General features: G+C 42.9%; 1 protein-coding gene across 2 annotated transcripts; it reads right to left on the bottom strand.

Moving 5' to 3' along the window:
* Positions 1-1306: 1306 nt before the first annotated feature.
* On the bottom strand, positions 1307-19757 carry SOD2 (superoxide dismutase 2). Of its 2 annotated transcripts, none has more exons than XM_033939401.1 (5): positions 19641-19757; positions 18430-18632; positions 14579-14698; positions 6045-6224; positions 1307-1675 (listed from the first exon to the last, which is right to left on the bottom strand). In XM_033939401.1, exons 2-5 carry the CDS (start codon positions 18515-18517, stop codon positions 1530-1532), a joined length of 534 nt encoding a protein of 177 aa, XP_033795292.1. In that variant the 5' UTR covers positions 18518-18632; positions 19641-19757; the 3' UTR covers positions 1307-1529. The 2 variants fall into 2 exon arrangements, with proteins under 2 accessions (XP_033795292.1, XP_033795291.1); XM_033939400.1 differs by having other exon boundaries at positions 19588-19744.
* Between the last annotated feature and the right edge of the window lie 2905 nt (positions 19758-22662).

The raw sequence follows: 22662 nt of genomic DNA, 5'->3' as shown, positions 1-22662 counted from the left end.
GATGTGCATTAAATGAAAAGAAAAAAAAAAAAAAAAAGGATTTGACACACCACACAATCTTTCTACCTCTGAATAAGAGGCCCACATCCAATGCTTCAACAAACCAGACGGTACATAACTCTATTCAATTTGGACTCTAGGTTTAAACTCTGCAGTAACCCAGTCCAGTACCAAACGAAGCTGCACAGCCAAATAGTACCAATGGAGTTTTGGGACAGCTCGACCACCCTCCTCTCGAGCTGCCCAAAGCACTGATTGCCCAATCCGTGGTGCTTTACTCCGCCAAATAAACAATCAAAATTCTCTATGTAACGCCTGCAATACACCTCAGGGAACCGCTAGCGGAAGCGTTTTGAAATAAAAACAACCACCGCGGTAAGATATTTATTTTAATCACAGCAATACGTCCCCACCAGGAGAGCCATAAACCCCGCCAGTGCTGTAAATCTGCTCTAACCAGACGCACTATCCTCGCATAATTAAGCTTATAAAGTCTCGTTAAATCCCGCGAAAGCTGTATTCCCAAGTATCTAATACAATTCTGTGCTCTCCTAAACGAGAAAGCAGTCACCAATCTCTGTTCAACTTCATCCGTTATATAAACCCCCCAAAAACTCAGATTTATCCAGATTAATGGTAAATCCCGAAACCTGATGAAACTCCTGAAACACCTCCACTAAGAGGTGACACGGGTCACGAACATATAAAAGAATATTATCGGCAAACAGAGAAAGTTTATGTTCCCGGCCCCCATATGCAATCCCTTAATAGCCTCATGTTCCAGATATAGAGCAAACAGCAGGGGTGACAAGCCACAGTAAATGTTGAAGAAATAAGCAGTGGCAATTCTTATGTTTACACTTTGACAAACTTGTAGAATTTGCTAAGTTTGTGCACAGATCTTTTTTTTTTTTTTGTGCAGAAATCCACTAGTAGTACTAGATACCTAAGGAAAGGGAGAAAGGTTGAGGCAAAATCCTGGTTACCCAGACAGGTTGGGAGGGAACTGCCCAAAAGAAGGAAGGCTTTAAATCTGCTAGAATCTGGGACTAGGAAAGGGAAAAGTATTTCTTATGCCAGCTCTAAAAATCAGTGGGCTCCTTTCAAAGAGGCAGCCCCCCCCCCCCCTGAAACATTTTGAAGGTTAGAAGTGGTACTACCTACAAAGCCTGTTTCATATAACTGACAGACTTATAAACTAGTTTGGTTATACTCTGCTCTAATAGATAAAATACTAAAAATAAGTTTTGTTTAGTTGTTTTCGTTGAGGCAGAATATAACAGGAAAGAAAGCCACAACACAAAAGTGTCATTTAACAAAGCATTATATATCTTTATTTTGTCTCCTCTGAATGGCTCAGAAAACCTGTAACAAGCTTAGGCGATACCCAGGTAACATTTTTATTATTAGTGCAATCAGTCTAAACACAAATTTTCTGCTTTGAAAATTCAGCAATGAATAGCTCATTAGCCAATCAAATGAAGGGCCATACACCTACACAAAAAAAATAAAATAAAACCCTCTCCTTTTTACTTCTTGCAAGTTGTATATCTTTCAGCCACATTCTCCCAGTTGATCACATTCCAGATAGCTTTTAGATAGTCGGGTCTGACATTCTTATACTGGAGGTAATAAGCATGTTCCCACACATCAATACCCAGCAAAGGAATAAGACCTGAAAGAGGATGAAGGGGTGGGGGAAAGAGAGAAAGAAAAGAACTGCATGAATTAATACACAAATGTAGAGAAGTAGCCTAATAGATAGAATAGTGGGTTGAGGACCAGGGGAGCCTGGTTCAAATAGTTTTGGGCAAGTCAAGTAATCGTCCACTGCCTCAGGTATAAACTCAGACTGAAAACTACTGAAACTATTCAAGTACAGTAGTTTTATTTTCTGTCCCAGGAGGATTTGCAGTTTTGTTTATAATTTCCTATACAAAAGTTACTAACCAATTAAGTTGCACTAAGCAAGGTACACAGGGTAGGCTCCATTCTTGACTTAATTGACTAAATGCAGATGCTGCCACAACACTCCTAAATATACCTATCGGCCCAGTTCCCTCTTCCTTCCACACCTTATTCTATTACAAAAATCACCAACACAATCCAATCCCTCTTACCTAGTCAAATTTGATTTTTAAAGAAAGCCACTAAGGCATGATTCTCTTTCCTACCAGCCCTACCCAACCCTTTTAACTCCCACAGAACCCAATCCAACTCACTTATTTATTTTAAAAATTTCTATGCCGTTTTTTTCCAAAACGATTTATAAGGAGTTACATACATAAAATATTAAGTCAATGCAAATAAGAACAAAAGCAGGCAGATTCAATCTTACATAAAGTCAATTGCTCAAAGAAATGCGTCTACAAATAGTTGAGTCTTTAACATTTTCCTAAATGAGTTCCTCTTTCCACATTTTCGAATCTGGCCAACAAGGCCATTCCATAGCTTGACTTCTGCACATATAAAAGTCATGGCATTCATTTCCACATATTTAGGGTTTTCAACAATGCGGCACTTTCAGAACGCAGTGATCTTAGTGGTTGATAGCCAGACATCATACTCTTAAAAAATTTCAAGCATCGTATCATATAGTTTATAAAACTTTCCTTTAACAGTTAAAAGGAAAGATACATAAACCTTATGCAAAATTGTCATTTCTTTAATAAGACATTAACTATTTTTTCTGCGGCCCTCCAAGTACTCTATTTTTTCTGCAGCACTCACATTTAAAGTTTAATATCTTTTCTTTCTCAAAACTGGCACATTTCAATCACTAAATTGAAAATAAAATCATTTTCCTACCTTTGTTTGGTAATTTCACCAGTCTCTGGTTGCACTTTATTCTTCTGACTATGCATCCAATATTTCTTCCCTTCTTTCAGCCTCCTGTATGCTTCCTCTCCTCCAGACCTCATTCCCTCCCCCAACTTTTTCTTTCTTTCTCTATGTCTGTCTTTCTCTGATTCCGTGTCCCATTTTTTACTTTGTTTCTGGCTCCCTGTCCCCCCCCTTCTTTCTTTCTTCCTTCCTGCCCTCCTCCATGCCACCACCACTGGGGAATAGGTTGCTGCTGCTGCTGCCATCGGGAACAGGTCGAGATCTCCACGCTTCTCTTCTCCACAGGGCTGACCAACTCTCGCCGCCCGACGTCAATTCTAACGTCGGAAAGGATGTTCCGGGCAGCCAGGCAGCGATTGGCTAGCCAGAACGTCCTCTCGACATCAGAATTGACGTCGGGCGGCGAGAGAAGCAGAGAGATCACAGTGCTGGCCTGTTCCCCGATGGCAGCGGTGAGAAGGGAAAGGAAGCAGGTTGGGCACCACTGCTCTAGACGAGCCACACTCTAGGGAGAACAGTGGAGGGTGGCCAGCTGTGCGGACCGCCCCCCCTTGGTACGCCACTGGAGCAACAGCGTGTCTGGCCGGCTCGTTCCATTCAAAGCCACGGGTGGCGGCACCTTGCGAGATCCGCGCCTGCGTTTGAAGCCTCTCTGATGTTGTGATGTCAGAGAGGCTTCCGATGCAGGAGTGGATAGCACAAGGAGCCGCCAACCCGCGGCTTTGAACGGAACGAACTGGCCAGATACGCTGCTGCTCCAAAAGGAAGAGAATGATCCAGTCCAGACCATGGGCCGCAAATAAAACTTGGAGAGCCACATGCGGCCCATGGGCCGCGTGTTTGAGACCGATGCTCTAATCCCACTGCCAGCCAGTCACTATCAGCAAGGATCTCTGGTTCTTTTGGATACTTTCAGTACCATTACCAGTCTCTCCACTGGTTACCACCAGTCCCTCCAATCTTAGCGTTAGTAACCATCAGCCAAGATATCACCGATCACTCATTCTCCTCGAGTACCCTTTGAGGGTCGCTCGAGCTCCATAAGGAGCTCTACTTTTCCAGGTTCTTTTTCTAGGAGTCTTATTTTCTAACCCCTTTCACTCATGGTGAGTAGAGAGCTCCCAGCTATCGTTGCAGTATCCATATGCAAATGAGCTCTTTCTGATACCGAGTACATCCTGTCGCAGGAGGCAAATGAATACTTTACTTTGCCCTCAAAAGTAAAGCTGCTGTAGAGCTGGCAGGAGTGAAGACCAAGTCTTCCTGCTGGCTCTGGTTAGGAGGCGCATCTGGGGTAGAGAGTTGCACGGGGACAGAAATCCCACCCATCCCCGCCAGGATCCTCTCCATCCCCACCCGTCCCCATCAGGATCCTCTCCGTCCCCACCCATCCCCGCAAGGAATTACCTCCATCCCCGCCCGTCCCCATAAAAAGCAGCAATTACTTCTGACAGGATCATCAATTCCACTGTTTCTTTTGTGTTTGCGCTGCTGTTTTCCTTGTGGAATCTCTTTGGTGGAACCCTTTTTTTGTTTTCTGTTCAGGTAATTAACTTATAAACCCCCTCTTTTACTAAGGCTGACGTATCCATTATATTCTATGGACGAACCCTGCTTCCAAAGCCTTCCATCCCCGTGGGAGTCCCGTTGGCTAGAGGGGGGTCCCCGTGGGAGTCCTGTGGGTTAGGGGGGATTCCCGCGGGAACCCCGCGGGATTCCCACGATCCTCGTTCAGACCTCTAATCTGGGGAGATCAGAGGTATGTAAAAGTAGGGATACTGCATCCCAGCAGTAGCTTTTGTTATTATTTTAAAATCAAAATGGAGCGCCAGCCACGAGGAATCTGGTTGTATGAATTTTTTTATTTAACTTTTACACAGGTGGACAAGATACTTCACCTATGTTTAAGCTTAAAGAATGACTCTGGCTTTAACAACCTAATTGTCAGCACAGTTTGGCTACGCAACCCAGAATGCTCATCTCACCCACTTGGCAAATTTTTGAAACTAGATCTTGTAGTAATAGAGTTCAAGACTAAAATTGCACCAATATTCAAGGCTTAAACTTATGATTATTTTAGAAACTCAAGTTAATATACAAAAAATGAAAAACCATTGAAGAGGCAAATCCCATAGGAAAGCAGTTCTGCATAGCAAAATCTGGGGGATATAATTGGAATCCTCCTTAGTGTTCCAACACAGACATAAGAAACCACTGTATTCTTCCTGTTGTGGATAATGGTTCACAAAAAAAAGACAAATCAAAGAAAACTGGAAAACCGGATACTGATGTATTGACTGAAGGAGCCTTATAATTATATATTAAGCATGTGAATGTTTTAATACCTGTACTATATATGACACAGGAGATATTATATTAATATTTTATGTTGGGATCTAGCTAGGCACTTGGGACCTGGGTTGGCCACTGTTGAAAAACAGGATACTGGTCTTGGTGGACCTTTGGTCTGTCCCAGTATGGCATGTTCTTATAAAGAAATCATTAAAAAAAAAAAACCCTAAAAAACCAGATCAGATTTCAGAAAGATTAGCTGCAGTCTAAGGACACAGAATATTAACACATTATTATTTGTGCCTTTCTGGGCATATTGTATAGTGTTACTTGAAGGAGAGCAGCAGCGGTCTAAAAATTTCTACAGAAATCTGAAAAAGCTCAGATAATAAACAGCTCTGACCCTTAAAAGTTGTACTGTAGTGGTACTACAGCCACAAAAGTTTAGTAAGCATCATTCGAAAACAAAAGTTTTAAGACATAGCAGAGCTGATGCATCCAGTGCTCCAAACTGTCATAAGAACATAATAGCCCTACTGGGGTCCATCTAGTCCAGTATCCTGTTTCTACAGTGGCCAATCCAGATCACAAGTTCTTGACAAAAACCTAAATAATAGCAACTTTCTGTGCTACTGATCCCAGGGAAAGCAGTGGCTTCCCCCATATCCTTCTCAATAGAAGACCATGGACTTTTCCTCCAGAAACTTGTCCAAAACTTTTTTTAAAACCAGCTACGTAACTGCTCTTCTGTTACATAAACAGAAGAGTCTCTAAAAAGAAAAATCACAATGCTTAGAGCTCACATTTAACACAGTAGTAGAATGCATTTTCAGGAAGTTTGGCAAGACATTAAATGCAGCCAGAGTTCAGTGAACTCTGTTGCCTCCAGTAAAGAAGCTTGTTCTTACCTGTTGTTCCCTGTAATGGATCTTGATTTGAACAAGCGACGAGTTGCAAGTGATCAGCATCCTTGTTGTAGCCAAGCCATCCCCAGCCTGAGCCTTGAACGCCAACTGATAATGCAGTCAGCTTCTCCTTAAACTTCTCAAAGGAACCAAAGTCACGTTTAATAGCTTCCAAGAGTGCTCCTATATTGAAATAAAACACACAAAATACTAAAGTGGCTGTTTGGAAATACATTATGTGTAAACCTGCATTGCAGTAACCACTTTCCTAACAGAATGTAGAGATTTGGCAATAAATCCAACACATGATATCAACATTCACTGGCATTAAGAACTATTCTTTTGCCATTATTTTGATCCTGTACAACCAAGGTAATGAAACTGTATTTGAAATAATATGTGCCATCTTATATCCACCGAATACTCGCAAATTGGAGCTCTAGGTGGGTTACAAGCAGCATAATCGCTACATAGAGTTATATATTGAGTGTAAAATAAGGTTTCAAGGTAGCTAAAAGAGTAAGTACACTTCCCCCTCCAAATTCATGGGGGTTAGGGGCAGAGCTGGCCCGCAAATATGGAAAAATCACCAATAACTTTAGGGCTGACTGACTTACCCCATCCCCCTCCCAGACCTCTCCACACCTTACCTGGTGGTCTAGTGTTGAAGCGGGGCTGCCGGGAGTTCCCGCTGTAGTCTCACGAGACCATGAGAACTCACGGAAGCCATTTTTGTTGACGTCTCTGCATGGGGCAGGAGCATATTAAGATCGCTCCTGCCCCGCTTCACCACTAGACCACCAGGTAAGGTGTGGAGAGGTCTGGGAGGCGGGGGTGGGTCAGGGTTTAGAAACTCATGAATTTGGAGGGAGAAGTGTAACCACTAAACATTGTAATAAAAGTTTACTCTATATAATGACAAAAAGTACCCACTTAATTAATTTACATAACTTTTACAAAAACATTGAAATATGTAGGTCATTTATCAATGGAGATAATCTATATCATACAAGTAGTAGAGTGTGACCCCCCCCCAACCAAACAAATAAACCATATAACGCATAGGCTTGCTTTTCTGATTCAAGGTGTGAAAACTGAATGTCTGTTTATAGCTAGACTTAGTACTTTGACCTACTACTTTGAACAACATTGCCTACAAACAGCACCAAAATCAGCCAACATCTATAAAAAAGGTGCTGGCCATGTATCAATCACACTTGGGCACCATTTACAGAATTGTTGCTAGTGCCACCTATGTAAAAACTTAGGCACCTAAAATATAGGCGAAGGAAGGCCTACATTTCAGGCACCTAAGTTTTTGAAAAATCACACTTAGCAGCGCCCAACTCATGCTCCGCCCATAGCAACGTCCACTTAGGTGTTGCTAAGCGCATTGCGATAGGTGCCTATCTTTTACAGACTCAGATAGGTGCCTTTCGCCCAATTTACTTTTGTTTAGCCAATTATTGAGGCTATTAGGGGTATTTTGCCAACTTTAGGTAATTTATAGAATCAGCCCCTAGGTGTTATTTAGAGAGGAAGCTGAGGAATTGCCATACTGAGACAGACTGAAGGTCCATCAAGCCCAGGATCCTGTTTCCAACAGTGGCCAACCCAGACCCCAAATATCTGGCAAAAACCCAAATAGTAGCAACACTTCAGAACTGAGATTGTGATGTCATAAAGCCTCATTCCACCAATGCCTAAGAGCCAACCTCATCAGTGATGTCACAATGGCTCGACTGTCCTATACGTGGCTCACATAAGAAATGCCATACTGGGACACACCAAAGGTCCATCAAGCCCAGTATCCTGTTTCCAGCAGTGACTAACCCAGATCCCAAGTAGTAAAACAGATTTTATGGGTTCTGTAGCGGGAGAGGGAAAGGAGAAAATTTAAGTCTGCATTTGGTTGGCATCTCTACAGCAGGGCAATGATAAAATGAAGGTGAAGCAGAAACAATGTGATCAATAGACAAGAGTCTTCTGACTTTCAGAACAACAGCAATATCATCATCAGTTGTATCAACAGAGCTGAAATGAACAGCAGTCATGATGGAACACCATGAATGGTAGGTCAGTAACTAAAGCTTGCAGCTCACTGACTCATCGAGCAGAAGTGAGGGCAATGAGAAACACCACTTTCCAAGTGAGATACTTCAGATGAGCCTTATCAATTGGTTCAAATGGAGGCTTCATGAGTTGATTAAGGACAACATTGAGGTCCCAAACCACAGGAGGCGGTTTGAGAGGAGGTTTTGACATTTGAAAAGTCCTTTCATGAATCTGGAAACAACCGGATGAGCAGAGAGGGGTTTCCCTTCAATAGGCTGATGGAAAGCCGCAATGGCACCGAGATGGACTCGTATAGATGTAGACTTGAGATCATAATTGGATAAGTGCAAAAGATAGTCCAAAACAGAAGATAAGGAGGAATGCTGAGGCTCCTTATGATGAGAAAAACACCATGTAGAAAATCTAGTCCATTTTTGGTGATAGCATTGTCTAGTTGTGAGCTTTCTAGAAGCTTCTAAAACGTCTCTTAAAGATTGAGAAAACTGAAGAGGGGTTATGTTGAGAGGTACCAAGCTGTCAGGTGTAGAGACTGCAGGTTGGGATAGAGCAGAGATCCTTGACTCTGTGTAAGCAGAGAAGGAAAAACTGGTAGAAGGTATGGCTCCCTGGTGCTGAGTTGAAGTAGAAGGGAGTACCAAGGTTGTCTTGGCCACCGAGGAGTGATTCGAATCATGGTGGCATGATTGTTCAACTTGACCAGAGTCTTGAGAATGAGAGGGAATGGAGGGAATGCGTAGAGGAAGAGATTAGTCCATTCCAGAAGAAAAGCATCTGCCTCGAGGCAGTGAGCAGAATATATCCTGGAGCAGAACTGAGGCAGTTTGAAGTTGTGGGGAGCCGCAAAGAGGTTTATCTGAGGGGTTCCCCATTGTGAAAAAATGTGATGAAGAGGCAAGGAATAGAGAGTCCATTCGTGAGGTTGCAGAAGACTCCTCAAGTTGTCCGCCAGGCAATTCTTCACCTCTTGAATGTAGACAGCTTTGAGGAAGGTGTTGTGGAGGATTGCCCAGTCCCAAACCTTCAGAGCTTCTTGACAAAGGGAGGCAGATCCCGTCCCTCCTTGTTTGTTGACATAATACATGGCGACTTGGTTGTCCCTTCGGATGAGGACTACCTGGTCACGAAGAAGATGTTGAAAAACGTTGAGAGCCTTGAAAATCACTCTGAGTTCCAACAGATTTATGTGACATTGACGATCCATACTGGTCCAGTGGCCTTGAGTACGGAGACCATCGAGATGAGCGCCCCAAGTGTAGGTCGAAGAGTGTTGCGAGAACCTTTTGATGAGAGGGCGTTTGAAAAAAATAAGCCTCTGGAAAGATTGGAAGAGAGCATCCACCAACGGAGAGACTTCTTCAAGGAAGGAGTGACTGAAATGTGTCGAGAAGGAGGGTCGCAAACTTGCGTCCATTGAGATGCCAGGGTCCACTGAGGAATTCTGAGGTGAAGTCTGGCAAAAGGAGTCACGTGTACTGTGGAGGCCATGTGACTCAGAAGTACCATCATGTGTCTCGCTGAGATGGAAGAGCGGGAAGATACTGTGTGACAGAGTTGTAGAAGAGTCTCCAGACGCTGTTGTGGAAGGAATGCTCTGAGTTGGACAGTGTCCAGAACAGCTCCATTGAATTGTAGATTCTGTGAGGGCTGAAGTTGAGATTTGGGAAAGTTGATTTCGAATCTCAAACTTTGTAGGAACCAGGTAGTCCGTTGGGTCGCTACAATAACCCCTTGAAATGTGGAATCTTTGATGAGAAAGTCGTCTAGGTAGGGAAATACCTGAAGACCATGGTTTCATAGAGCTGCTGCTACCACTACCAGGTACTTGGTGAACACTCTGGGAGACGAGGCCAGGCCAAAGGGTAGTACTCTGTATTGATAATGCAGATTCCCCACCCGAAATCCGAGGTATTGACGAGAGGCCGGATGAATGGGGATATGAGTGTAGGCCTCCTTGAGATCCAGAGAGCATAACCAGTTGTTCTGCTCGAGAAGGGGATAAAGAGATGCCAGGGACAACATTCAAAACTTTTCTTTGACTAAAAATTTGTTGAGAGCACTGGGATCCAGAATGGGCCGCAGATCGCCCGTCTTCTTCGGAACAAAGAAGTAACGGGAGTAAAACTCCCTGTTCTGCTGTTCCAAGGGAACTGGTTCGATGGCATGGAGACGAAGCAGAGCTTGAGCTTCCTGAAGAAGAAGAACGGTCTGGGATGGATTGGAAGGATACTCTCTTGGAGGAAGCTCTGGTGGAACCTGAGTGAAAGAAGAGAGTATCCTTCCCTGATAATGGTAAGCACCCAGAGGTCGGATGTAATTATTGTCCATCGGTTGTAAAAATGATGGAGAAGACCTCCTATAGGGGGAAAAAGAGACAGAGACAGAAAGGTGGAGGTTATGCTCTGTTGGAAACAGTCAAAAAGGCTGAGAAGCCTTAGGTACAGCAGAAGGTTAGGGTTTCTGTTGCTTCTGAGGTGGTTGTTTTTTCAGAGGAGGGCAAGTATAAGGAGCCGGCTTCGGAGCAAAACGCCTTTGATAAGATGAGAGCAGGGCGTGCAGGCTTGGCAGGAGCTGGCTTTGATTTAGGTCTGACTATAGAAGCAAATGATTTTTCATGGTCAGATAATTTCTTGGTGGCTGCCTCAATGGATTCCTCAAAGAGGTCGTTGCCCTCACAAGGAATATTAGCTAAGCGGTCTTGAAGGTTAGAGTCCATGTCAATGGTACGAAGCCAAGCAAGATGACGCATAGCTACAGAGCAAGCAGCCGCTCGGGCAGACAACTCGAAGCATAAGATGATCGGAGGAGATGCAGACGTAATTGAGAGAAAGAAGCAATGACTTCCTGAAACTCAAAATGCATTTGGTTATCCAAATAAGCCAAAAACTTTGGTAGAAGAGAAAGAAGAAATTCAAAGTAAGTGATGAAATAAAAATTATAATTGAGGACTTTAGAGGACATCATAGCATTTTGGTAGATGCGACATCCGAATTTGTCCATAGTTTTCCCCTCCCTCCCAGGAGGAACTGTGGAATAAACCTTGGAAGGATGGGACCTGTTCAAGGATGATTCAACAAGCAGGGATTGACGAGATAACTATGAGTTGTCAAAGCCTTTGCGATGCACAGTTTTATACCTAGAGTCCAATTTTCCTGGAACAGCTGGTATGGAAAAAGGTGTTTCCATGCATCAACCAAAAGTCTGATTCAAAAGCTTATGAAGTGGAAGCTTAAGACAGTCTGCCAGAGGTTGAGGAAGATGCATGACTTCTAGATACTTCTTAGAATACTTGGAGCCAGTATCCAATTGAATATCCAAGTCTACAGCCATCTGTCGCAGGAAAGACGAGAAAGATAGCTGATCTGCCAATGCATTGCCTCGAGAAGGACCCGAGGACGTCGAGGCAGCCTGTGTCGAAAAAGAAGCTTCGGCAGCGAAAAAGGCATCAAAGGAACCTGGTGACTTGGACGAGGCAATCGAGACCGAAACATCCTCGAGGTCCGGCATCAGAGACCTCGAACGAGGAGTCAGTGGTCTGGTTGAGGTTGGAGTAGATCGAGGCTTCGAGGAAGATGGTCTGTCATGAGAAGAAGAACGATGCCTGGAAGGATGTCGAGGATCGAGGAGATTTCGCCTCGGAGACGTAGGCAGCCGATGTATGAATAGGACTAGAGGCTGTAGATCGAAGCTCCAGAGGCTTAGTGGAGGAACCTCGATGCACTCTCAAAGACTCTGCTCCTTGTTTAGAGTGCGAGGATTCTCGTCGAGGCACTCGCAAAGAATCTGCTCCTTGCTTTTCGTGCTTGGATGGCAGACCAGACACTCGCAGAGAGACTGCTCCCTGCAAAGAGTGTGTAAGTTCAGACTGGGGCAAAGGAAGCGGCTCGACCTCGCGGGAGTCTGCTGAATGCCCAGGCTGGATAAGAGGAAGCTGTTTGGGTCCCATATTAGTAAGGAACTGAATAAATTGCTTCTCTAACATGATCTGGAAAGAAACAGGCAAGGATGGATCCGCATCTGAAACCGGACCACCTGCTTTGGCTTGAGGTTCCTTCGAGGTAATGTGACTGTTTCGACTTAGGAGTCTTGGACACTTTAATCACCACCGGCGGAACTGACTGCTGAGCTATCTGACCCGAGGAAACAGGGGAAGATACAACAGATGACGTCGAAGCAAGAGCCGCTGCAAACGACGAAGGTCTGATGAGGCTGAGGTGGAAGCAGTAGGTGCAGAAGAAGCCTCGATGGAAGTCAAGGCCGAAGACGCCTTCGAAGTCAAGCGATCAGAAGGAGACTCCATCTCGAAAAGCTTGTCCACCAGAATGCAACGACACTTAAAAGCACGAGGCTGAAGTGTTTGGCAAGGAAGGCACGACCTAGGATGATGTTTCGGCCCAAGGCACTTGAGGCAGCGTCCATGAGGGTCCGTAAGAGAGATCACGTGCTGACACTTGCTACACCTCTTGAAGCCCGTAGCAGACCAGGACATAGATGGAAAAATAGCCGCCGCAAAGTCAAAGCCCTTGGGCTGCGGCCGAGCGGCCTGTTCTGGAAAATGAACGGAAGAAGAAAAAAAATTTTTTTTTAACTAAAATAAAAGTAGTAACATAAAACAGCGATTCGTGAAGGAAAAAACCCCACAAACCACGGTTGAGAGAAGGCACAAAGTGAACGAAGTTAAACGCAGAGAGTCAAAGACGGACTTCTCGGCTCCGCAGAAAACTGAAGAGACGCGCCCTTTGCTGGGCGGAAGGCACTTGCGCATGCGCGGTGCGGGCGACTCGAAACTTCGAGTTTCTTCAAGCAAGTCTGCTTGCGAGGCGTCCACATCCAGGCTCCGTCGATGACGTCACCCATATGTGAGAATATCTGCCTGCTTGTTCTAGGATAATGTTTCTAACAACAGCAAGTGCATCACCAATCACTCAGCAGGCTACACAGTTCGGTATCTGACTAGGAAGAATAAGCCATCTACAAACCATGTATTACTATTTATTTATTTATTCAATTTTATATACCATTCTCCCAGGGGAGTTCAGAATGGTTTACATGAATTTATTCAGGTACTCAAGCATTTTTCCCCGTCTGTCCCAGTGGGCTCACAATCTATCTAAAGTACCTGGGGCAATGGAGGAATTAAGTGACTTTCTCAGGGTCAAAAGGAGCAGTATGGGTTTGAACTCACAACCTGAGGGTGCTGAGGCTGTAGCTTTAACCACTGTGCCATTCTAGAAATCAAAATGTAGTAAAAGTGAGCTAAGTATAGGACAACGAAGCCATTGTGACATCACTGATGAGGTTGGCTCTTAGGCATTGGTGGAATGAGGTATTATGATGTCACAAGACCAGCTCTGGTTTCTACTAAAACTGAATCTGTGACTAAAATTGGCCACTCAGTTTCTGGAAATTGCTCCCCAACCAAAAACAGGAGTACCCCTCTCAAGCCCACCCCCACTCTCAACAGCTCCCCTCACTCCGTCACGCTTCCCTTCCTGCCCACCCATAGACCCAACCCAGCTCTACGAAGCTCTAATGGCCTCTTCAAGGACAGGAATGAACCCCATTCATTCCTGCTCTGTGCCGCTGCCCCATTACAATGGCTGTAGACTGCTGCAGTAGATCCCGGAAGCCATTTTGCAACAGGAACGAGCACAGGTAAGAAAATCACTCCTGCCTATGCTGGTTCCAGTTACAAAATGGCTGCCAGGACTGCCCACAGCAGTCTCGCAAAGTTGCTGCAAAAAGTCTTAGCAACCATTGCAATGGAGCAATGACACAGGGCAGGAATAAGTAGGGTGTGTTCCTGCCCCCAAAGAGGCCACTAGACTACCAGGGGATGGTTAAGCAGAATGAGGGGTATAGGCAGAAAGACCGTTTTGGTTTCATCCAAAACCCAAACCCAGCTTTCCGGCTGGTTTTGGTGTCAAATCTGAAACTGAAATTTAGTCAATGTCTGATATGTCCTCCACACAGGTTTTACTCAGGGGTCAGAACAAGAACTGGTTTTCCTCTCCGTCCCTTAAATAAAAAGCCTTATCTTAATGAAAAGTGTTTTCATACCTATTCAAAACCTAACAAAGACTAGCCCATGTGATGCTAGACATGCAGTATGAATGTACTAAGTTCCCAGAGAGCTCAAGTTTGTGGCTTCTGGTTAAGGACTGGCAATGTGATGGCGGGTGAGAAGATCATAAATGGGCAAACGCACCAGGCAGTTGCAAATGAAAGCTTAAGGTACTTAGCCCCTGTAGAGACTGTTCCAATTATGCTGGAAACCAAGAGAAGCAGAGGCAAAATAAGGAACATTTCAATATTACAGTATAACAAAAAGGACAAAGCCCAAAGAGTGAGCAATAATGAAGAATTGGGCAAACTGATAATGATGAAATTAAAATCATTACATTTTTTTCCATAGCAAAAAATAAAAGGTTAGAGCAATAAACCAAAACATTTCACACACTTACCTTTTGGCGGCTCCCCACCTCCACTTGGGGAAAGGTTTGTCCAAAATATACTGTGATTAATGTGGCCACCTCCATTGAACCTCAGTGAAGGCTGAAGGACCACCTGAGTTATAATATCACCTAGAATGAATTAAGGAAAACTAGTCAGATTTCCAATGTGCAACCTGATCAAAAGACAGGACACACTGCACTTGCAATTTCTTTGCATTGTCTATACTAGGGGTGGGGAATGAGGGCCACAATCCAGTCGGGTTTTCAGGATTTCCCAAACAAATATGCACAAGATCTATTTGCAGGCACTGCCTCCATTGTATGCAAATAGATCTCATGCATATTCATGAGGGAAATCCGACTGGATTGCAGCCCTCGTTCCCCACCCCTGGTTTATACATATCATTGACAGTTTTAAAGGGACCTATTCAGAACTATAGATAACACTTATCAGTTCGAAGCAGTAAACAGTTTACAAGAATTATTACAAAAAGCAGTCTCTGTGAATTCCTAACCATACAGATGGCAAATGTCAACTGAAAAGCCCTCATTGTGAACCAAGATATCTAAAACTGGAAATCAATTCAAGTGGATGAACACATGGACAAGGAAGACTGAATGTCAGCTTCCAGTTCTGGCTCCGATATCTAATGCGGTTTGCATATTGGATTTGGCTTTAGCTCGCACCACTCTCAGTTAGCTGTTCATTTTGTTTCCAAATACACTTCTCCCTCCGTATTCGTGGTTTCGATTATTCGCGGTTTTCAGCTTGCAGGCTCCTCCCCCCAAATTGCATCAGCTTCCATAGAGAAATCGCTGATTCCAAGTGTTTACAGAGAAAATCGCCGATTTCCAGCACTTTCTTCACCGTGTTTTGCCTCTCCTTCAGGAACAGGCCAGGTCTTCTACCATGTTATTTGTGGTTTTACAATGGTTTTTAATAGAAAACAGTGAATAACATATGGAAAAATTATTTGCGGTTTTTCTGTATTCGTGGGTCTGTTAATCCCCTATCACAGTGAATACTGAGGGAGAAGTGTACATACAAAAAGCTGCTAAAAAGGAGGAGTTAATAAAGATACATAGATATAGTGGCTGTAAAACTTGTGTTTTCTAACCTCTGCTTTGCTATGCCTTAACATAGCTTGAACAAATGCCTGATCTCTATATGCCTACGTCTAACCAATAATTCATAAAATTATACCACTAATAGTAACGTGCCAAAAGCATGGTTGGTTGGGCTTTTTACTCCAAAGAAAGCCAGGTAACAGTGATGGCAGCCTCCATCGTATTTTCAGTATTCAAAACAGAGCATTTTAGGTGCCACTTTAAACAGGTGCGGCATAGGTGAGCTAACCGCCCCCACTATTTTTCATCTGGATGAAAAATATTATCAAATTATTACATCAGTGGTTCTCAAACCATTCCTTGGGGCACACCCAGTAAGTGTCGGGTTTTCAGAATATCCACAATGCATATGCATGAGATAGATTTGCAAACCAAGGGGTGGGTGCATGCAAATCTCTCTCGTGCATATTCATTGTGGATATCCTAAAACCTGAACAGCTAGGTATGCCCCAAGTATCAGCACTGTGTTACACCATATTAAAAAGCACTTAATTACCATTAGACAAGCTAATAGTCCCGAGGTGTGTGGAAGTATGTAATTGTCTGCTTGCCAAGTAAACTGACCACATTTGCATATTGACATGCTCCTCTGCTTTGTCCTTAAGATACATATCGGTGAATGCAGTCTGTTGAAGAATTCCAACACAGCATGACATTTTACAGATTAACAGGTCAAGTTCAAATCTATAAAAACGTGCAACTAGCCTGTCATTATTGCCAATACAACCTAACATGGCTACTCCTCTAGGATTTCCACCATCACTTTCTCTGCTGAAATGGAAATTTAATGTAATGTGGTGTCTTATATACTGCTATATCTCCCAAAGCAGGGGTGTCCAATGTCGGTCCTCGAGGGCCGCAATCCAGTCGGGTTTTCAGGATTTCCCCAATGAATATGCATGAGATCTATTAGCATACAATGAAAGCAGTGCATGCAAATAGACCTCATGTATATTCAATGGGAAAATCCTGAAAATCCGACTGAACTGCGGCCCTCGAGAACCGACATTGGACACCCTGTCCCAAAGGATTCGAAGCGGTTTACAAAACAATTAAATTAACTTAGCAATGGCCAAAAATCTAATCAGGTACTGTGAATTTTCTTCTCTGTCCCAAAATGCTTGCAATCTAACTATAGTACCTATGAAAGAAATAATTACTTACTTACATGTATCTACATAAATAGAAGGAAGAGGGAAAATATAATAAATTCAATACTATAGGTGTATAAAAGGCACAACAGAAGGAAAATCTTCAATATGAAAGAATCCCAAAGAAAAATCCTAAAAATAAAAGCAGGAAAAAATAGCAAAAAAAATACCAAAATTAAACAAGCCCAACAAAAATAAAGCAATAAGAAATTTAAGAATAAAATAAAAATAAACCCCAATCAGCTCGGTACCACAAAAGCAACTTCTCCGCTTTTAATTTCCCTGCTCCTGAAAGGCTGGAACCAAATGCTGCAGCTCCGCCAGCAAGATCTGAGATGGCAGAATGAAGAAAGGTAGACTGTCCTCCCATGGGACTCCAGAAGAAGTCGTGGGCTGGGAGCTAGATGCAAGTGGAGGCTCTGGGTTGAAAGATGGATGTAAGAGGCATTCTCTATGCCATTATGGCAGTGCCGCTGCAGCACTAGCCATAAATGCTGGTTCATTTTAGATGGTTTGTTAGATCAGTGGTTCCCAACCGTGTCCTGGAGGACCACCAGGCCAATCGGGTTTTCAGGCTAGCCCTAATGAATATGCATGAGAGAGATTTGCATATAATGGAAGTGAGAGGCATGCAAATCTGCTCCATGCATATTCATTAGAGCTAGCCTGAAAACCCGATAGGCCTGGTGGTCCTCCAGGACAGGGTTGGGAACCACTGTGTTAGATGACCCCTTTTTATGAACATATTGATGTTTTAGGCAAGGACATTTTAATTTGCCCTTTTTACCAACTTTTCTGAATTTATCTCAGACACTGTTACTGCAAGAGCTATGAAAGCAAAGAACAAGTAACCACCACAATACCTTTAACACCAAGCCATGAAGCATAGTGAAGTGTGGTTGTGGCATGCTGATTATTCAGAAAGCATAAAAATTAAGCACTTTCAAATTAAACTCATGCCCATGCCTGCTGTACAGTTCATGAAAATGTTACATCAAGAAGAGAGCCTTGACTTTGCACTGTTTTTACCAATACATTACATTACATTAGTGATTTCTATTCCGTCATTACCTGTAAACAAGTTACCCTAGCTCCCCACAAATGCCTTTAATAACTACTGGTATGCACTACTATCATTACTGATCTTGATGAAACGGTCACACAGTATATATGGTTCTTATAGTGTATTTATTTTAGTTGATTTTAACACATTTTTAATCAATTGTATTTTACTTAATTGCATTTTATTCACCAATTGTATAATTTTTATAGTATGTGAACCGCCTAGAACTATGTGGTATGGCGGTTTACAAAAATAAAATTATTATTATTATTCTTCATTTAGTTATAGAGTTGGCCTCTGCTTTAGATTTTACGCATTATGGGCCTTGACATCTTCACTCGGAGCCTATTTGGTTTTTATGTTGTGTGTCTTGTCTGTTTGTCTTCACTAGCACAAAGGAGAATAAGACAAACCTTGCAGAACTATACAAATTATCATTACCTTTAGCAATGACACCTCCCACTAGGCTTAAAAACTAACAAAAAAGAAAAAAAAAATACATCCCTTTGGTCACATACCTTTAGCCAGTGCTTCTGCATACTTCTCCTCTGCAATGTTTAAGTTGTTTACATAAGCGGCGTGATGCTTGCTGTGATGTAATTGCATGATCTCTGCATTAATATGGGGCTGCAGTGCCCCATAGTCATAAGGCAAGTCTGGGAGGGTGTACTTCTGTCTGGAGGTTAGGCATCCAAGAGCTGCCACCAGTTTAGTACTATTTCTGCAGAAGGTGCAAAATGAGCCACTTTACATAGGCTTCTGAGTACAATGCAACTAGTGGTGCTACTATACAACTGATATTAGTTGAAATATATATATATATATATATATTTTATTTTTTTTTTTATTTTTTTTTTTAAAGGGGGTAGAGAGCAGTTGGAAGCTTACACTGAAGTCCAAACAAAATATTATCTAGGTACACCAACAGTCCATAAGCACCAGCATTTCAAAATGATTGGGGGTACCAAACACAATACTATATAGACTACCTTTCCCCGAGCATAATGAAGGAGCATGCTTAAATATTTGGGGCACACAGAGCTGGCTCCTATGAAGAATACATTTAATTCATTTATAAACCAACATTTCTCTCTTTTAGCAGGACCATCCTCAGGGAAATCACTGGAGTACTGATGAATTAAGGGGAGAAGTTAAGAAAGTGGCCTACCATTAAAATGTGCTATTGTACTGTTATTAGTAACTGGGTCTCACTAACTTCGAATGGTACCTGTAATAATTAACACTAGGCTCACCCACACTGGTAACTACCTCCTTAAGTGTATGCAATTACTTTGTGCCTGGACAGTTAAAAGTAGACTAACAGTGTTAACTCATAGGTGGTTTTAATGATAAATCCCAAGTACGAAATGTCATTAGTTACAACAAAACCCAGACTACTCCTGTGGAAGCATTATTGCACCGCTCATCATATCCCCTACAAACCAAGGCATATGCTCCAGTCGCTCTCTACCACGGAACGCCTTCTCTCCCCCCCCCCCCCCCTCCTGTTCCCCGTTCCATTTAGGGGGGGAACCTTCTTCACTACCTCCCACATTGATCCCAGCAGTCTTAAAACACTCCGAGTTCGATTCTAGGGACCAATTAATCATGAGGCACAGTTATAGACACATCCTTAAAAAAAAAATGAGGGTCTCCCATGCCGCCCCCTCCCTCACCTGCCAGGAACCCGCAGCCTGCACAGCATGGCCATCGTACTGGAGAGCTTCACCTTCCCTCGCCGTGTCCCTGCGCCCTTGCTCCTCCTCTCCGCCCTCTGCTCTCTTTGAACCTTCACCTTCCGAGGCCGCAACCAAAAAAATTAACCCGTTCCCGCCCCTCGCGGTGAGCAATCCCCCAACGAAGACTGGCCTGGGAATCCGATTATGTGACATTTACAAAAGAAAACTTGTGTTCTCTCTCGCTCTCTGCTGGCTTTTGATAAGGGCAGGGACAGCTTCAGGGTATTGTCCCGGAGCGAGACAATGACAGATAAGATCAAGAGGAAAGGAAGCATGGTCCCTTTAATTGTGCGGATCTTTGGCCAGAAGTTGTTTGGGGTTTTTTTTTTGGTTTGTTTGGGGGGGGGGGTAAGTTTTACCTTGTTACGGTTTTTAGGGGGGGGAAACCCGAGGATCTTGATGCGCTTTGAAGGAAACTAGAGCTTTCGTTTACGGGACAGCGTCATAGCGCCGTTCTTTTACCCTTTTCGCCTCATATTTGTCAATCTGAGTCACATTGTTATGCAACTATATGTCTAGAATTGTTTATAAAGTTTTCTTATAACATTAAATACAATTTTCAAGGAGAAAGGAAAAGCGGGCCGGTTAATAGTACTCTAGATACACCGCAGTTCTGAACCTAGGTGCCCGTCACGAGGCGGGAGATTTTGCAACACGAACTGAGAGGTTTCCCGACACTGTCTACTCATTGCACTAAAGGGCACTTATTAAAATGATTTAGAAGGCAGTGTGAGATCAGGCAATGCTGAAGACACCTGTGCAAGGGAGAGGCGCTAACGAAGTCCTTTGACACAAACAGCGGCCATCTTACTTGTAGTTCTCGGAAGGTGAAACTACAAAAACACTCAATGTTGTTCTGATTTTGGCTCGGTTTCTTGCTTTTTTGGGTGGGGTGCCTAAATTAAATACTCGTACAAAAGACTATTTCCACAATCATTCCACACATTTTACGTACATAATACAGTTTGAGAGCTATCTCTCAGATTCCCTAACCCCCAGCATTATATCCAAAACCTGTTTGTTCTCTCTGCTTTAAACAAAAAAACTGAACGTTTGGAACCAGTTCGTGAAACTTCATATATCATAGAAAAGTATATTTGGTAGAAAACGTAAAGCATGCTCAAGCGCTAGAACAGTAGGCTTGACAACTTTCTGATGAAGAAATATCTGATATTTGCCCTGCTCTATACCACACGTCACACCTACTGTTGTACCTTTCACCACCCCGCCCCTCTATAAACAGCTACCTGCACTAGGGTTGCCATCTCTAAGAAAATGCCATCGTGTAAATATGTTCTATTATTATTTCACAAACTTTACATAACAGAAACAAGAGATCTAGTAACCAAACCCTGCAACAAAACACATTTTAGACTATATAGAAAAACATTTCATAATAAAACAACATTAATGTTTAGGACTCAAATAGAACCAATCCTACATATAAAAAGGCAGCACCCTAAAATACCAATTCATTTCCAATTTAAGACTGTTGCAGATCTTTACAAAGCAGAATACCTCAAAAATACTGATATCTGAACAAAATGAAACAATGGACCACTCAACAATAAAGATATGAAGGCAAAAAGCTGAACTGGAAACCTCAAGAAGACAGATTATGTGTATACAGCAATACTAGAGATATAGAAACTGAGATGCAAGATATCAGATATACACGTTTGCCAAAGCTGACATATTCTAATTAATAAAAGAATTTTTTAAAAAATTTCTGCCTTTGTTGCCTGAGCAAGTAGAGAACAGACCAAATCCAATCAGCTTACCAACCAACACTGGTGGAAAGTACTTTTGCTGGGCATGAATCTTGACTACTGTACAATGTTAGGGTTGTCTGGAAAAAAATCTAAAGTTGGAAAACTGTGCGAATTAAAGTTTATTCCATTAATTAAGCCCATCCTAGGATCATTTAAAGCCACATTACATAAAGCTCAGTTTTTCTTAAAATTTGCATTTTTGCTTAATAAAGCAAATTTCTTTGTATTATATCTATAACATTTGTTTTCACACACTCAAGCATTCAGGCCCAGATTCTATAAATGGTACTGTTGGCAGTGGCCACCTTAAAACAGCTGCCGATCACGTGTTAATTATGCGACCGCCATTTATAGAATCACATTGGGAAAGGTAGGTGCCGGAAATGTAAGCCAGGGTTTTCAAGGCCTTTATTTCTAATGCCTACCTTTCACGTGAATCACACCTATGGAGGTGCATTTTGATGCCTAACTCCATTTCTGGTGTTAGCCACACCTACAGTGGCATTAGGCATTGTAAAGCACCTCTGTAGGTACAATGCAGACACCATTTTTTAAGGCCTACAGTTTTTGTTTTAAAATCTTTTAAGTGGTTTTAAGCAGCGTTTTCAACTTAAGTTAGGCGCCTAACTTAAGGTACTGTTTATAAAATATGGAGCTCATAATCAAAAGTTTAAAACATCTAAAAACCAGCCTAAGTTGGAATAGCAGGGATGTCCAAGTGCCAATAATCAAAACCAACTTTCTGGATGTGCAGCAGCACTTGTAAGCTGCTGTGCATCCAGAGAGCAAAGGAGCATGTTGGGAGGTGTGTTATGGGCAAGAATAGAGCGGGCTTCAACCTGGACGTACCCCAGCTATAATCAAAGCTTTCCTAGAGGGAACTTAGACGCTGGCAGTTTGACCTGTTTGAGTTGTGCCTAAGTTCCACAAAGGTGCTCAAACTGATAAGACCACTGAAGGATTTAAGGCATAACCCCTCCCCCCTTACTCCCCCAATGGTCATGACCCCCTCCCACCACCCAAAGTGAAAAAAACCCAACAATCCTGTAGGCTTCCCATCAGCTGATCACGGCAGATGAATCCTCATTAGCTGAGTTGGTTTCGGGGATTCCTGAAAGCTAAGCTGATGGAGATTCCCCCTACCAGGATCAGCTGAGCCATGGAGCAATACACCTCCCTGACATCCCCAGACTTCCCCAACATCCATGACACCCCTTACATCACCCTAACATTCCCAACC

Source organism: Geotrypetes seraphini, chromosome 3 (genome assembly GCF_902459505.1).
Source record: "Geotrypetes seraphini chromosome 3, aGeoSer1.1, whole genome shotgun sequence".
Taxonomy (NCBI): Eukaryota; Metazoa; Chordata; class Amphibia; order Gymnophiona; family Dermophiidae; genus Geotrypetes; species Geotrypetes seraphini.
This window is presented reverse-complemented; position numbering and strand designations above follow the sequence as displayed.

Bases quoted from the DNA above. Each gene is read 5' to 3' on its own strand.
- SOD2 (XM_033939400.1), bottom strand. From the start codon at position 19,622: ATGGCCATGCTGTGCAGGCTGCGGGTTCCTGGCAG. The intron at 18,633-19,587 runs GTGAGGGAGGGG...CACCTTCTGCAG, and splicing joins AGGCTGCGGGTTCCTGGCAG to AAATAGTACTAAACTGGTGG. The intron at 14,699-18,429 runs GTATGTGACCAA...AATTCATTCTAG, and splicing joins TGCAGAAGCACTGGCTAAAG to GTGATATTATAACTCAGGTG.